Source organism: Chiloscyllium plagiosum, unplaced genomic scaffold (genome assembly GCF_037043375.1).
Source record: "Chiloscyllium plagiosum isolate Xiang-an unplaced genomic scaffold, Cpla_swu_hap1 HiC_scaffold_20, whole genome shotgun sequence".
Taxonomy (NCBI): domain Eukaryota; kingdom Metazoa; phylum Chordata; class Chondrichthyes; order Orectolobiformes; family Hemiscylliidae; genus Chiloscyllium; species Chiloscyllium plagiosum.
The window spans coordinates 52,859,570-52,875,377 of record NW_028270158.1 but is presented as its reverse complement, the minus strand read 5'-3'; the positions used below and the strand labels follow the sequence as shown (position 1 = coordinate 52,875,377).

Below are 15,808 nucleotides of genomic sequence, written 5' to 3'. Positions count from 1 at the left end.
AGGGATCTTGGTGTGCAGGTACATAGATCCCTTAAAATGGCCATCCAAGTGGACAGGGTTGTTAAGAAAGCGTATGGTGTTTTGGCTTTCATTTACAGGGGGATTGAGTTTAAGAGTCTTGAGATCTTGTTGCAGCTCTATAAAACTTTGGTTAGACCGCACTTGGAATACTGCGTCCAGTTCTGGTCGCCCTATTATAGGAAAGATGTGATGCTTTGGAGAGGGTTCAGAGGAGGTTTACCAGGAAGCTGCCTGGACTGGAGGGCTTATCTTATGAGGAGAGGTTGATTGAGCTTGGACTTTTTTCATTGGAGAAAAGGAGGAGGAGAGAGGACCTAATTGAGGTACACAAGATAATGAGAGGCATAGATAGAGTCGATAGCCAGAGACTATTTCCCAGGGCAGAAATGGCTAACACTAAGGGTCATAGTTTTAAGCTGGTTGGAGGAAAGTATAGAAGGGATGTCAGAGGCGGGTTCTTTACACAGAGAGTTGTGAGAGCATGAAATGCAGCAGTTGTGGAAGCAAGGTCATTGGGGACATTTAAGAGACCGCTGGACATGCATATGGTCACAAATTTGAGAGTGCATACATGAGGATCAGTGGTCTGAAGGGCCTGTTCTGTGCTGTACTGTTCTATGTAATTAGGTGTATTAAATGCTGATTGAATCAGCAATGCCCACACCCGAAGAACAAATTAAGAGGAGGTATCAGAACACCCACAATCCTCTGTATGTCAATCTTTAATTCCTCTCTCTTTAAATAATATGCTGCTTTCTGCTGTTCTTGGCAGAATTTGCACTTTCCCAAATTATACTCATCTGCGAAACCTTTGCACATTCATTTAATCTATCTATAACCTTTTGCAGACTCCTTGTTCTTTTCACACCTTACTTTCCTACTATTTTTGTATCATCAGCAAAGTTAGCAATCATACATTTGGTCCCTTCAAATCATTAATATGGATTATAAATGTTTGAGCATTTTCTGAACTTGTGTAATAATCTCAATATTATAACAGAAAAAATATTACTCTTTCTTTCTATTTATAGTCCACTATCTAGACTAATTTAATTGAACTTTCCTAGTTCAGTCTAAAAGTAAACAATTACCTCAGAATGGTGATTTCTGCATAACAGGATGTCTCTGGAATGTGAAAGACTTTGTTCTTTGTTATTAAAAATTGAAAAGTACCTTATAAAGTGTCAACTTTAAACAATAGACAGTAGAAAATAGGTGCAGGAGTAGGCCATTCTGCCCTTCGAGCCTGCACCACCATTCAATATGATTATGGCTGATCATCCTTAATCGGTATCCTGTTCCTGCCTTATCTCCATAACCCTTGATTCCACAATCCTTGAGAGCTCTATCCAACTCTTTCTTAAATGAATCCAGGGACTGGGCCTCCACTGCCCTCTGGGGCAGAACATTCCACACAGCCACCACTCTCTGGGTGAAGAAGTTTCTCGTCATCTCTGTCCTAAATGGTCTACCCTGTATTTTTAAGCTGTGTCCTCTGGTTCGGCACTCACCCATTAGCCGAAACCTGTTTCCTGTCTCCTGAGTGTCTAATCCTTTAATCTTATATGTCTCAATCCGATCCCCTCTCAGTCTTCTAAACTCAAGGGTATACAAGCCCAGTCACTCCAGTCTTTCAGTGTAAGGTAATCCCGCCATTCCAGGAATTGACCTCGTGAACCTACGCTGCACTCCCTCAATAGCCAGAATGTCTTTCCTCAAATTTGGAGACCAGAACTGCACACAGTACTCCAGCTGTGGTCTCACCAGGGCCCTGTACAGCTGCAGAAGAACCTCTTTGCTTCTATATTCAATCCCTCTTGTTATGAAGGCCAGCATGCTATTAGCCTTCTTCACTTCCTGCTGTACCTGCATGCTTACCTTCATTGACTGGTGTACAAAAACACCCAGATCTCTCTGTACTGCCCCTTTACCTAAATTGATTCCATTGAGGTAGTAATCTGCCTTCCTGTTCTTGCCACCAAAGTGGATAACCATACATTTATCCACATTAAACTGCATCTGCCATGCATCTGACCACTCACCTAACTTGTCCAGGTCACCCTGTAATCTTCTAATATCCTCATCACATTTCACCCTGCCACCCAGCTTAGTATCATCAGCAAATTGGGTAATGTTATTGCTAACACCATCTTCTATATCATTCACATATATTGTAAAAAGCTGCGGTCCCAGTACTGATTCCTGCAATACCCCACTGGTCACTGCCTGCCATTCCGAAATGGAGCCGTTTATCACTACTCTTTGTTTCCTATCAACCAACCAACTTTCAATCCAAGTTAGTACTTTGCCCCCAATACCATGCGCCCTAATTTTGCTCACTAACCTCCTATGTGGGACTTTATCAAAAGCTTTCTGAAAGACCAGGTACACTACATCTACTGGATTTTTAATTTTTCGACTTGCAAGTCAGGTGGCAAGCCAGTTAATCTTCTCCATTTCCCCCACTCATCTGCGCCACTGACTAGCTGAGGAATGATTCCATTGGCATTAACATTGGCACTGCTACTCATGTAAGTGGCTGTTCTTTACTGGTGAACTTTCTGCTGCTCAGCCCCCATGACCTACATATTCTAGTGGCCCTTCTAGATTAAGATTGTTTGAGTCTCATTGCTACATGTACTACCGTTAATTTAATGAATTCCTGATTTGAATGCTTAATTGAGGATCTTTTTTGCTTCATACCCTTTAAACCATTCATAAAAGAATGTGGTTGCTGAACTATACTGTGTAAATATATTGCCAGCATAACGTTGGACTAGGTCGAAGGTTATGTAGTATTTTTCTTGTCCTCCAATCATCTCAAAACCTTTTACAGTCCATAAAATACTTCCAAAATATGTTCACTTCTCTAATGTTTAAAACATTGCAACCAATTTAGACTGCAAGATCCGAAAGGGTGTGGTGTGAATTGAGGGTTAGATATGGCTAAGATACTGGAGAGATCTGCTCCCTTACTACTTCAATAAGGCAAGATCTATAGAATCTTATACATTCACCTGAGAGCAGACACAGCCTCGGTTTAACACCCCATCTGGGAGAAGAAAATGATTCCTCTTGACAGGACACTACTACCTCAGTACTAGATTTGTGTGTCAGCCCAGACTTGAGTTCAAGCCACATGAGTGTGGCTTAGAGGCCTAGAACATAGAAGAAGGCTCTTCACCTCATTGAGTCTGTGCCATCCACTGTAACCTCTGCTGAATCCCAAGAGCAATTGTTTATGCCACTCTTCACACCATTTCTCCTCTGAAGTTATAACATGAGAACATCCTCAGACATCCCAAGTAATGGTCTCCATGCCTCTGTGTGCAAAATAACAAACTACCAGTGAAAACTACTTTCTCTTTTCAGATGTTGCCTGACCTATGTATTTTCTGTTTTTCTGCATATTTTGTCAGAATTATCCCTTTCTATCTGTATAATGTTTGTAGCTCTGCAGTTGCAGATGGATTAATGTAGCCACTGCCACAATGAAAGTTGTGAAAAATATTGAGTAACTTCAGTATTGGGTACAGCAGATTTTCTTGAATATCTGGAGCAAAATGTGTACAAATAACCTGAATACATTTTACGCTGTTTTTCTTGCAACTCTTGAGCTGCTGCTACCTTATAGTTTCAGCCTTATGTTAAGGGCTGGGCTGGAGGAATGAACCAGGATTATCACTTTGACTGTATGGGATACTTAATTGACAAGTACATCTGATTGTTGAACTTGGTTATGGTTGCCACCCATCTCCTAGTTCACTAATACACCGTCCAGATACCTGTGAAAGGTCCTTTGGCAAGTTACTAGAAATGTGTTAAAGAGATGAGCGTTAAAAGAAGAGGATTTAGATGATCAACAAGCATTGAATTGAGAGTTTTTGCAATTTATCTTTGCAAATCAATGTTTTCTCAATCATACTGATCTTATGTTACAGTGAGGAAAAAATGACTGCAGCTGCAATCAGGAAATGTCACAAATGCACAATGGGCCTCATAAAATCTGAGGGATGTAACAGGATGTCCTGTCGTTGTGGGGCACAGATCTGCTACCTCTGCCGGGCTCCCATAAATGGGTACGACCACTTCTGCCAACACCCACGGTCACCAGGAGCACCTTGTCGTTTATGCAAGAAGTGCTCTTTATGGACAGATCCTAAGGTAAGGTGTTAGGCAGTTCAAAGAATGTTGTGAACTGTAATGCAGAATTCTGATGTATGACAGACATGATTCAAGCAAATAAAGCATTGCGGATGCTGAAAATCTGAAACAAAAACAGATTGCTGAGGAAACCCAGCAAGTCAGGCAGCATCTGTGGAGAGAAAGCAGAATTAATATTTTGGGACTGTTTTGAAGAAGGGTCACTGGACCTGAAGCATTAGCTCTGCTTTCTCTCCACAGATGCTGCCAGACCTGCTGAGTTTCTCCAGCAATTTCTTTTTAAGATTCAAGCAAACCTTGATTCTAACTTTCAAGAAATGGGCCCATTGTGTGAAAAGAGATAATTCCAGACCTGTTACAAGGGTTGCAGAAAACAATTCAGATGGAAAACAAAAGTAACTGACCTGATAATTGTATTGCATTATACATCAAAACATGGATCACTAGTTTGAAAATCATAGTGGAATGGCTGAAAATTAACGAGTGCTGTGAGAAAATAACTTAAAAGTGTAGCTTCACTTAACTTTTTTAACTAATGTCGTTATTACGGGGGAATGGATGTCCAATGTAACAAATTAGTCTTCTATTACTTATCCAATAATAGCAATGAAATGCGTTCCTTCTGTCATACTCCTGCCGTTTCATCATAAAGGCATAACAAAAGTGTTTTTTTATGGCTTTATCACGTTTTTGATCGCATTTAACTTGGGAATGATATTCTATAATTATTGTTATCTTAAATGTTGTTAGATAAAGAAAATCGGAAGGATGCATGTGTGGATCATAAATTACTAACGTGTACTATTTAGGGTTAATAGTCTGTTTCAGAGTTGTACATTCAATCTAATTAAGATAATTATTTGCTGCAGGTCTGATGCTTGATTGACATTTTTTGTCAAACAGGCACCTGAGTCCTTATGATGTTCAAAATCTGACTACAAGGTTTTATTCTGGCAGTAAGGACCTTTGTTTTTGGTTTTAGCAGAAAAACCACATTTATAGGGCACCCTTTAAAGTTTAAAGAAAAGTTCTAAATTGCATCCCAAAAGCCCAAGTAAAAGAAAATACCAAACTATTTGATCAAAGAATAAGCTGTAAGGAGGGTTTTGAAGAAGTGAAAAGTAGGGGCTTACAGAGGCAAGTGTCAGAGTGCAATGCATATATATCATAAAACGCATCTGCCAATGCAGGAGTGAAGCTGGGAAACATAAAATAAACTGTAGTCTGAGAAACAGCCATTTCAGGGTTTAGGGGACATAGTGCCCAAGATATTATGGAGCTGAAACCGAAGACATGGGGATGTTTGAATCTAAAGCTGAAAGTCTAATGTGCTGGGAAATCTGGAACATTGTGTTTCAGCAAAGAAAGGGGTTACTGGCAAGTAGGAATTGATGCAGGATTATAAGGTTGTAAGCATTTTTCTGGTACAATTATCCAGAAGACTAGCTAGGAAAGCAATAGAATAATCATGATTGACAACAGTAAAGGTGGAAATGAGGGGGTTCATTGGAGCCTGGAGTGAAGTGGCTGTCTGACTGAGATCCATGTTAATATTTTAGCATTTTGCCACTTTATAATGAAATCAGATTTAATACTGTACAATTGATCCTTTGAATTATGCCAAAATGACATTGCAGCTAGTAATATAGAAACAAAAGATGTATAATGTATTATTCACCATAAAAGCAATGAGATATGAAAATACAGTGGTAGGCTGTGCATTAAAGCAAAACCTCTTGCAGACTCTGTCTGTGAAAACTAGCAATCAAGACAGTGCATAATTGGGAGTATTTTACAGTATATGGTGCCAAATAGTATGTGTAACAAGGAGTAGTAGATGATGAGGGGACATTACAATGTCCCTGCAGTGCCTGGGAAGTAAAACCTCTGTGTAATTTAGGGTAGATTTGACATATACAAAAGGAATGAGAATTCAGCTAACCGATTTGGGCATTTCAACCTCAAGTAATTGGTTCTCACACAGACAGTTTAATACTTCTGTTTTAATGACAACTCAGTCTTTAGATCGTTGAAAGCATAATGGGTTTGCATGACTGGTCTTATTGTTTAGCAGTAGCTGATCTGACTCAATTCTTGCATGAAAAAGCTTCTTGGACTGATTATGTGACTAACATGTTGCTTTAAAGGGAACTAATTGAAGACATGTGGGAATGTTGCTCATGTAGTAGAGCTACGAAATTTCCTATGTGGAGGAAAGTCTCAGCCTTTCATGACTTTCTGCTATTTTTACACCCTTGCTTTAATTTCACAAAAGCTTGGTACATTAAATTAAAGTGTTGATACCAAAGAGGGGCAGCTACCGATTCCCACAGCTACCTGGATGACACCACCTCCCACCCTGCCTCCTGTAAAATCGCTATCCCTTATTCTCAATTCCTCCGCTGCATTTGCTCCCAGGAGGACCAGTCCCGCTATGGACCATCCCAGGTGGCCTCCTCCTCCAAAGACTGCAATTTCCACTCCCACATAGTCGACAATGCTCTCCAAGCGCATCTCTTCTGCTTCCCGCACCTCCACCCTTGAACCCCACCCATCAATAAGGGCAGGAGCCCCCTGGTCCACACCTTCCACCCCACCAACCTTTGAATACAATGCATCATCCTCCGATGTTTCCACCATCCACAAACGGACCCCACCCCAAGGGATATATTCTCCTCCCAACCCCTATCTGCATTCAACGAGCGACTATTCCATCCACGATTCCCTTTTTAGGTCCATGCTCACCCACCACTCCTGGCACCTTCCCCACCACCACAAGAAGTGCAAAACTTGCGCCCACACCTCCCACCTCACCTCCGTCCAAGGCCCCAGAGGAGCCTTTCACATCCGACAGAGATTTACCTGTACTTCCACACACATCATCTACTGTGTTCGTTGCTCTTGATGTTGTCTCCTCCTCATTGGGGGATACAGGATGCCCACATGCAGAATATTTCAGAGAACATCTCTGGGGTGCACTCACTAAGCAACCCCACTGCCATATGGCCAAATACTTTAACTCCCCCTCCCACTCTGCCAATGACACACACAAGCCCTTGGCCTTCTCCACCGCAAAACTGTAGCCACCCGACGCCTGGAGGAAGAACGCCTCATTTTCCGCCTTGGGACCCTCCAACCACATGGGATCAATGTGGAATTCACCAGTTTGCCATTTCTCTCCCCTCACCTTATCCCAGATCCAACCATCCAACTCAGCTTAGCCCTCTTGATCTGTCCTACCTGTCCATCTTCCTTTCTCCCCCGCCCCCCCATCTACTCCACTCTCCTCTCCACTGACCTATCACCACCACCCCCACCTTCATCAAACTATAACATTCCTGGCTACCTCCACCCTCCCACCCCCTCCCATTTATTGCTCAGATCCCTTGGCACACCCTCCCCCACCTTCCTGATGAAGAGCTTATGCTCGAAATGTCGACTCTCTTGCTCCTTGGATGCTGCCTGACTGGCTGTGTTTTTCCAGTACCACACTCTTCGACTCTGATCTCCAGCAACTGCAGTCCTCACTTTCTCCTTCTTGCATGTTCTCCACCTTGAATAACTTTTAGTTGTGATAATTTTTTTGTCAGGCTAATTGGATCTTTGTATCTCAAAGGAAAATAAAGTTTACAACCGTATTTCCATCATAATAACTATGGTAAACAAGAAAGGCTGTGCAGCGAGAGATTTACTTGCTTTTGAGTAGAAATTAGAAATATTTATTTGGAATTTTCCAGTCTGCTTTTCCCCTCTAATATTTTTGCTAATACTTCACAGGTTTTCTCTTGTGTTCACTTTGTTTTCAGTTAACACTGGAAAATATATTTTGGCCAAGATAGTTTATATGGAAAAACAGTAAAATTATAGCATAGAAACAGAGCATTCAACTCAATAGGCTTTTGCCAGTGATAGTGCTCCATGCAAGCCACCTCCCAAACTACTTGATTTAGTTCTGTCAAAGCATTCTTAGATTCTTTTCTTCATGTGTATTTCTTTAGCTTCCTCTTAAATATATTTATGCTACCCATCTCAACTGCTGCATAAAACAGCAAGCTGCATGTTCTCATTACTCTGAGTCAAGATGATTCACTTCCATTCTGTATTGTATTTATTAGTGACTACCTTGCACTGATGGCTTCTCGTTTTGCAATTTTAGAGCTCCTGCAAGTGGATCTATTCCTTGTATTTTGAACATTAAATTTACAATTGAACTTGTGCTATCTTAAAGATAAAAAACTCAGGGAAGAGTCTAATGTCATGTGCAACATGCATGCTGCTAATTCCTGGCTGAAATGCGAGCTGGATTTACATAGTCAGAAGTTACATGACACCATGTTATAGTCCAACAGGTTTATTTGACTTCACAAGCTTATGAAACGCAGCCCCCTTATTAGGTGTAGTGACTTTGTTCACTTGAGTTCAACACAGACATGTCCACATAGTAATACTACATAGGATGCTATAGTCAAGCAGGGATTGACCCGGCACTGGTGCAGATCTGGACTCAATATGTCAGTGTTGGTTGTTACAGTCTACTGAAGCAGTAGTTGATTTTCTCAGGTGCAAAATGGATAAATGACCACTCAGAATCAGGGTGCAGCAGGTGAAGCTCCTAAGGAAGGAGTCTCTTCACCCTGACATTGCACTAGGGCAAAGCACTATGGTGTCAAACCCCATTCACTAGCTGTCGAGGGGGTATCTTGGATATAGTCATCACTTTACAAATATACCTGCCAATTTCTTAAATGTTTATAAAATGCAAAAGCTGTTAACCACATACTGAGACTGCTGAAAGGTGTGTTCCTGTGAATGTAAGCATACATAGCTATCCTGGCCAGTAAAGTCTTGGAGTCATAGAGATGTACAGCATGGAAACAGACCCTTCAGTCCAATCCGTCCATGCCGACAAGATATCCCAATCCAATCTAGTCCCACCTCCCAGCACCCGGCCAATAACCCTCCAAACCCATCCTATTCATATACCCATCCAAATGCCTCTTAAATGGTGCAATTGTACCAGCCTCCACCACATCCTCTGGCAGCTCATTCCATACACGTACCACCCTCTGCGTGAAAACGTTGCCCCTTACGTCTCTTTTATAGCTTTTCCCTCTCACCCTAAACCTATGCCCTTTAGTTCTGGACACCCAACCCCAGGGAAAAGACTTTATCTATTTATCCTATCCATGCCCCTCATAATTTTGTAAACCTCTATAAGGTCACCCCTCAACCTCCGACGCTCCAGGGGAAACAGCCCCAGCCTGTTCAGCCTCTGCCTATAGCTCAAATCCTCCAACCCTGGCAACATCCTTGTAAATCTCTTCTGAACCCTTTCAAGTTTCACAACATCTTTCCGATAGGAAGGAGACCAGAATTGCATGCAATATTCAAACAGTGGCCTAACCGATGTCCTGTACAGCCGCAACACGATCTCCCAACTCCTGTACTCAATACTCTGACCAATAAAGGAAAGCATACCAAACGCCTTCTTCACTATCCTATCTACCTGCGACTCCACTTTTTAGGAGCTATGATCCTGCACTCCAAGGTCTCTTTGTTCAGCAACACTCCCTAGGACCTTACCATTAAGTGTATAAATCCTACTAAAATTTGCTTTCCCAAAATGCAGCACCTCGCATTTATCTGAATTAAACTCCGTCTGCCACTTCGCAGCCCATTGGCCCATCTGGTCAAGGTCCTGTTGTAATCTGAGGTAACCCTCTTTGCTGTCCACTGCACCTCCAATTTTGGTGTCCTCTGCAAACTTACTAACTGTACCTCTTATGCTCTCATCCAAAAAGTAGAGGATCCAGCACCGATCCTTGTGGCACTCCACTGGTCACAGGCCTGCAGTCTGAAAAACAACCCTCCACCACCACCCTCTATCTTCTACCTTTGAGCCAGTTCTGTATCCAAATGGCTAGTTCTCCCTGTATTCCATGAGATCTAACCTTGCTAATCGGTCTCCCATGCGGAACCATGTCGAACGCCTTACTGAAGTCCATGTAGATCACATCTACTGCTCTGCCCTCATCAATCTTCTTTGTTACTTCTTCAAGAAACTCAATCAAGTTTGTGAGACATGATTTCCCACACACAAAGCCATGTTGACTATCCCTAATCAGTCCTTGCCTTTCCAAATACATGTACATCCTGTCCTTCAGGATTCCCTCCAACAACGTGCCCACCACTGATGTCAGGCTCACCGGTCTATAGTTCCCTGGCTTGTCTTTACTGCCTTTCTTAAACAGTGGCACCACGTTTGCCAACCTCCAGTCTTCCGGCACCCACCTGTGACTATTGATGATACAAATATCTCAGCAAGAGGCCCACAGAGTTCTAGAGTTCACTTGATCAGGTCCTAGGGATTTATCCACCTTTAACCGTTTCAAGACTTCCAGCACTTCCTCTGTGTAATCTGGACATTTTGCAACATGTCACCATCTATTTCCCTACAGTCTATATCTTCCATATCCTTTTCCACAGTAAATACTGATGCAAAATATTCATTTAGTATCTCCCCCATTTTCTGTGGCTCCACACAAAGGCCGCCTTGCTGATTTTGAGGGGCTCTATTCTCTCCCTAGTTACCCTTTTGTCCTTAATATATTTGTAAAAACCCTTTGGATTCTCCTTAATTCTATTTGCCAAAGCTATCTCATGTCCCCTTTTTGACCTCCTGATTTTCCCTTTTAAGTATACTCCTATTTCCTTTATACTCTTCTAAGGATTCACTCGATCTATCCTGTCTATACCTGACACATGCTTCTTCCTCATTCTTAACCAAACCCTCAATTTCCTTAGTCAACCAGCATTCCCTATACCTACCAGCCTTCCCTTTCACCCTGACCGGAATATACTTTCTCTGGATTCTCATTATCTTATTTCTGAAGGCTTCCCATTTTCCAGCCGTCCCATTTTCCAGCCTGCGAACATCTGCCTCCAATCAGCTTTCGAAAGTTCTTGCCTAATATCGTCAAAATTGGCCTTTCTCCAATTTAGAACTTCAACTTTTAGATCTGGTCTATCCTTTTCCATCACTATTTTAAAAGTAATAGAATTAAGGTTGCTGGACCCAAAGTGCACCCCCACTGACACCTCAGTCACCTGCCCTGCCTTATTTCCCAAGAGTAGTTCAGGTTTTGCACCTTGTTTAATAGTTACATTCACATACTGAATCAGAAAATTGTCTTATACGCATTTAAGAAATTCCTCTCCATCTAAACCTTTAACACTATGGCAGTCCCAATCGATGTTTGGAAAGTTAAAATCCCCTACCATAACCACCCTATTGTTCTTACAGATAGCTGAGATCTCCTTACAAGTTTGTTTCTCAATTTCCCTCTGACTATTGGGGGTCTATAATACAATCCCAATAAGGTGATCATCCCTTTCTTATTTCTCAGTTCCACCCAAATAACTTCCCTGGATGTATTTCCGGGAATATCCTCCCTCAGCACAGCTGTCATGCTATCCCTTATCAAAAATGCCACTCCCCCTCCTCTTTTTCCTTCCTTTCTATCCTTCCTGTAGCATTTGTATCCTGGAACATTCAGCTGCCAGTCCTGCCCATCCCTGAGCCACGTTTCCATAATTGCTATGATATCCCAGTCCCATGTTCCTACCATGCCCTGAGTTCATCTGCCTTCCCTGTTAGGCCCTACCTTGTCCCTGACTGTTTGACTCACTTCTGTTCTCAACTGTACCAGTCTCAGATTGATCTCTTTCCTCACTATCTCCCTGGGTTCCACCCCCCCCCCCCCCCCCCCCCCCCCCCCCACACCTTACTAGTTTAAATCCTCCCAAGCAGTTCTAGCAAATTTCCCTTCCAATTTAGGTGCAATCTGTCCTCCTTGTACAGGTCACTCCCACCCCAAAAGAGAATCCAATGATCCAAAAATGTGATTCCTTCTCCCATACACCAGCTCCTCAGCAATGCATTCAACTGCTCTATCCTCCTATTCCTGCCCTCACTAACTTGTAGCACTGAGAGTAATCCAGATATTGCTACCCTTGAGGACCTCCTTTTTAAATTTCTGCCTAACTCTCTGTAATCTCCCTTCAGAATCTCAACCTTTTCCCTTCCTATATCGTTGGTTCCAATGTGAACAATGACCTCCTGCTGGCCCCTCTCCCCTGTGTAATTCTGGACTGAGACAATAATCTGGTTTGGGTTGGTGCCTGATTGCAACCCCACTTGCCATCCTAGCTCAGACCTATAGTTGCCCTATTTGTGCTCCTTTTAATTCTCCAACCTGTTCAAGTATTTGTGTATACTTGTCCAGTTTATGCTGTGTATTTGGCTTTTTAATTGCCGCTATTTGAATAGCTATAACTATCGCTGGTGTATTAACTAATTTTTCATAATTTGTGAAGTTCTAAAGTTTTGAAAGTGCCAAATTTGAAAGTTGACAACTTTTATTAGCTAATCGTAATCCATATTGGTATTCTGGATCCTTCTGTATTGACTGCAGTCTTTGTCAAAATTCCAGTGCTTAGATCTTGCCTCTCAATATTTTAGCACTTATTTTGAGCAGATTATTGTCAATATTGAAAACTGATCAGAAAATCTATTAAATCTGTTTCAGAACTGTAAATGCATGATGGATAAGACGCATTTATAGTTGTCAGAGCTCACTATTATTAGCTGCTGCATTATGTACTCTTAGCCTACTTGTGTTGATCTTTCTGTTGAAAACCTCATTTTGACACAACCCAATGAAGATAATCCCACATCAACAGCAGGTTACTAATGACATTCGATGCAGGTGCCTTGGCATTTTGCCAGTCTACTCCTCCTGTTGGTAAGTCAACATCAGTGCCTTCCTCATGAGTTGACGCATGGAATCTGCTTTCATTTGGGAATGGTGATGACAGAAGCTCGAATAATTGACTATTGCCTTTTTGAGCAGGTTCCAAATTGAGGAGCTCAAAACAGCAGGATAGATCAAAGTTTACATACTTTGGCTGCTGTACTTTTAAGGTCAAATGCTACCAGACAGATTTCAAATAATGTTTGAGTGAGCTAATGAATCTGGACAATTGATCATATTAAAATGCTGTCTTTCCCTTTAAACCTTTTTTTTCTTTTAATTTCAGGCACATGGTACTTTAATACGATTGATTTCTAATAATGTCACTCTTCTGGAAACTAATTTTCCTCTGAAATTAATGTTTTTATGCAGTTTTGAACTAGCAAAGAAATTTTTTAAAAAGCCACAGGTGTACAATGAGATCTCAGGTAGCAATTTGTTTTGCATTTACTTGTCTCCTCTGGCAGTAAATTTTAAATAGTTTAAATTGGGATTATCCAGTGAACAGTAAAAATTAGGAATTTGTATCCTATAAATGTATTGTGTGCCAGGATGACATTGGACTTGACTGTATTATTCCTTACAGCGAGGTGCCTGACAACTTGCATTGACTTAAATATGAAGGCTGGTCACTTAAGGAAGGTATGGAAGGCATCATACAAAAACCAAGCAAGAGTTAACTACTGTAATGGAAATTATCAACTCTGCTGTTGCCTAATTTTGAACGAGAGCACACACTGCATAGTGTTTCGCAGCTGTGTTGAATGCTGAATATCTCTAGTAACATGAAGTAAATAGACATTCCCCAAAAGACTACCTTTAAATAAACGTCAGCAGTTATAATGCCCAATGGTGTCAATATGAAATTATTCATAGTCATTGAGAATGTATATCAACAGGCAGTTGTCTTGAAAACTTGTGTAATAGTCACCTTTCTAAAGTAAAATTGAATTTATTTTAAAGGCTTTGAAATGTAAATCGAAGTGTGTCATAATCTCTCAGTACTGTTAAGTGATGCAGATTTATTGCATTATTTTATAGGTCTGAGTAATTTTTCCTGGGTAGTAGTATCCTGAAGCAATTAAATCCTGCAGCACAAGATCAAGAGGCTGTCCTAACATTTTGTTGATTATTCCTCCCGAGAAAAGGAGAGGCGCCTACGCATACCCATGTGTTATTTTAGTGTGTTTATATTGCTATTGATGAAATACTTTTATTATTGCACTTGGGTGTCTTTAAATGTCATGACAATGAATGTCGATTCATTGTCGATCAATGTAGCAGACATTATAAGTCTGGGCTTCTGCAGGAAAACTCGTTTCATGTAGCAAGTGGTTAAAGGAACACACTGCTTGAAACTGTGGTGGAGACAGGTTTAATTAAAACATCCAAAAGGGAATCTGAAAAAGAATATGCAGGGTTATGGGAGAAGGCAGGAGAATGGCACCTTGCAAATTTCTCATTTGGAGAGCTGTGCAGATGCGATGGGCTGAATGGTCTCCTATGTGAAGGTCTATAATCCTGTTTTTTCTGAGGAGACTCACTGCTGCAACCTGGAAGCCACATTTGTCAGTTTTCATCAGTTCTCAAATCCTGACCCTGCTAAATTCTTCTGAGAAGGAATTTCCATTTTCCTTATTGAAATGCAAATTTGCCAAGTAAACAGCATATGTTGGAAATTCTCAATATGTCTGACAGCAGTTTGTGGAGAAAGAAACTGCTAATATTTTAGGTTGGTGATCCTTTGTCAGAAGTGGAATGGTTTTTAAGTAGGGAAAAGAATAGAGGAAAGAATCCAAGGGAAGGTATGCAGTTAGGTCACAGTTTGGTGAGATTAAACAAAACAAGGAGTAGATCAGATTAGATTCGTAGTAAAAGTCAAAACAAGATGGTCGTTGGATATCCTTGAGCTGCAAGTTGAAAAGCGTTAGTACCATCAACCATTGCCATGCAAAACAAATGGAAGCATGGGCTATAATTTGGAATTGTTGAACTCTGATGAGTCAGAAAGGCTATTATGAATTGTTTCGTTGAAAGATGAGGTGGCGTTCCTGCAAATTGCACTAAGCTTCTTTGAAACAGTCTAGAAAAATGAGGACAAAAAAATCAGTGGGTGGAGGGAGGAGAATTAAAATAACAGACAACCAAAGATTGCCAAGTGAACTTTCTGCTGAGTATTTCCAGAATGTTCTATTTTTATTTCAAGTTTTCAACCTGCTCAGTATTTTGTTCTCGTAAAATTTCAAACAATATTAACAGTGATGATAATGATTATATTAGCTGATATTAATGGAAAATTAAATTCAATGTGAAATTTGTGCAGCTTGTGTGAGTTTGTGTAGAAAGTGTTAGTTTTTGGAGACAGCAACCCTTACATCCTGAAGTCTGGCTGATTCTTGTCTCTGCCTTACTGCTGACAGACAGGTTGGCTGTGGGAAATGAAAATGAAGTGAATGAAATTTAAATTGCAGATATGAGTTGCATGTGAATAATAATTAACAGAATTCCCTGAGGGAAAACCGATGCTAGTGAAACCAAATCAGAAATTCCTGGAGAAGCTCAGCAGGTCTGGTAGCATCTGTGGGAAGAAAGCAGAGTTAACATTTTAAGTCTAGTGAGCCTTCATCGAAGTAGTAATGCTTGAGGTTATTGCAAAGAGAAGGGTTGTGTTATCACCATCATCGTAAGTCAGCAATGAAGTATATAGCAGGTTTCAACTTGCAGCTGGGCAGAACTGCCATTAGGTGTTCTCTGCTTCATGAGCCATTCAATCATGACTGATCAGTTTCTCAACCCCATTCTCCCACTTT

The 15,808-nt window shown here is 41.1% G+C and overlaps 1 protein-coding gene across 1 annotated transcript in view; it reads left to right on the top strand.

The window, feature by feature from the left end:
* The window catches only part of rnf216 (ring finger protein 216), a 229,897-nt gene that overhangs the window by 192,044 nt on the left and 22,045 nt on the right, over window positions 1-15,808 (top strand). The window contains exon 15 of the mRNA XM_043711263.2: window positions 3,963-4,185. Coding sequence (XP_043567198.2) covers window positions 3,963-4,185 — 223 coding nt within the window. The remainder of the gene's footprint in view (window positions 1-3,962; window positions 4,186-15,808) is intronic.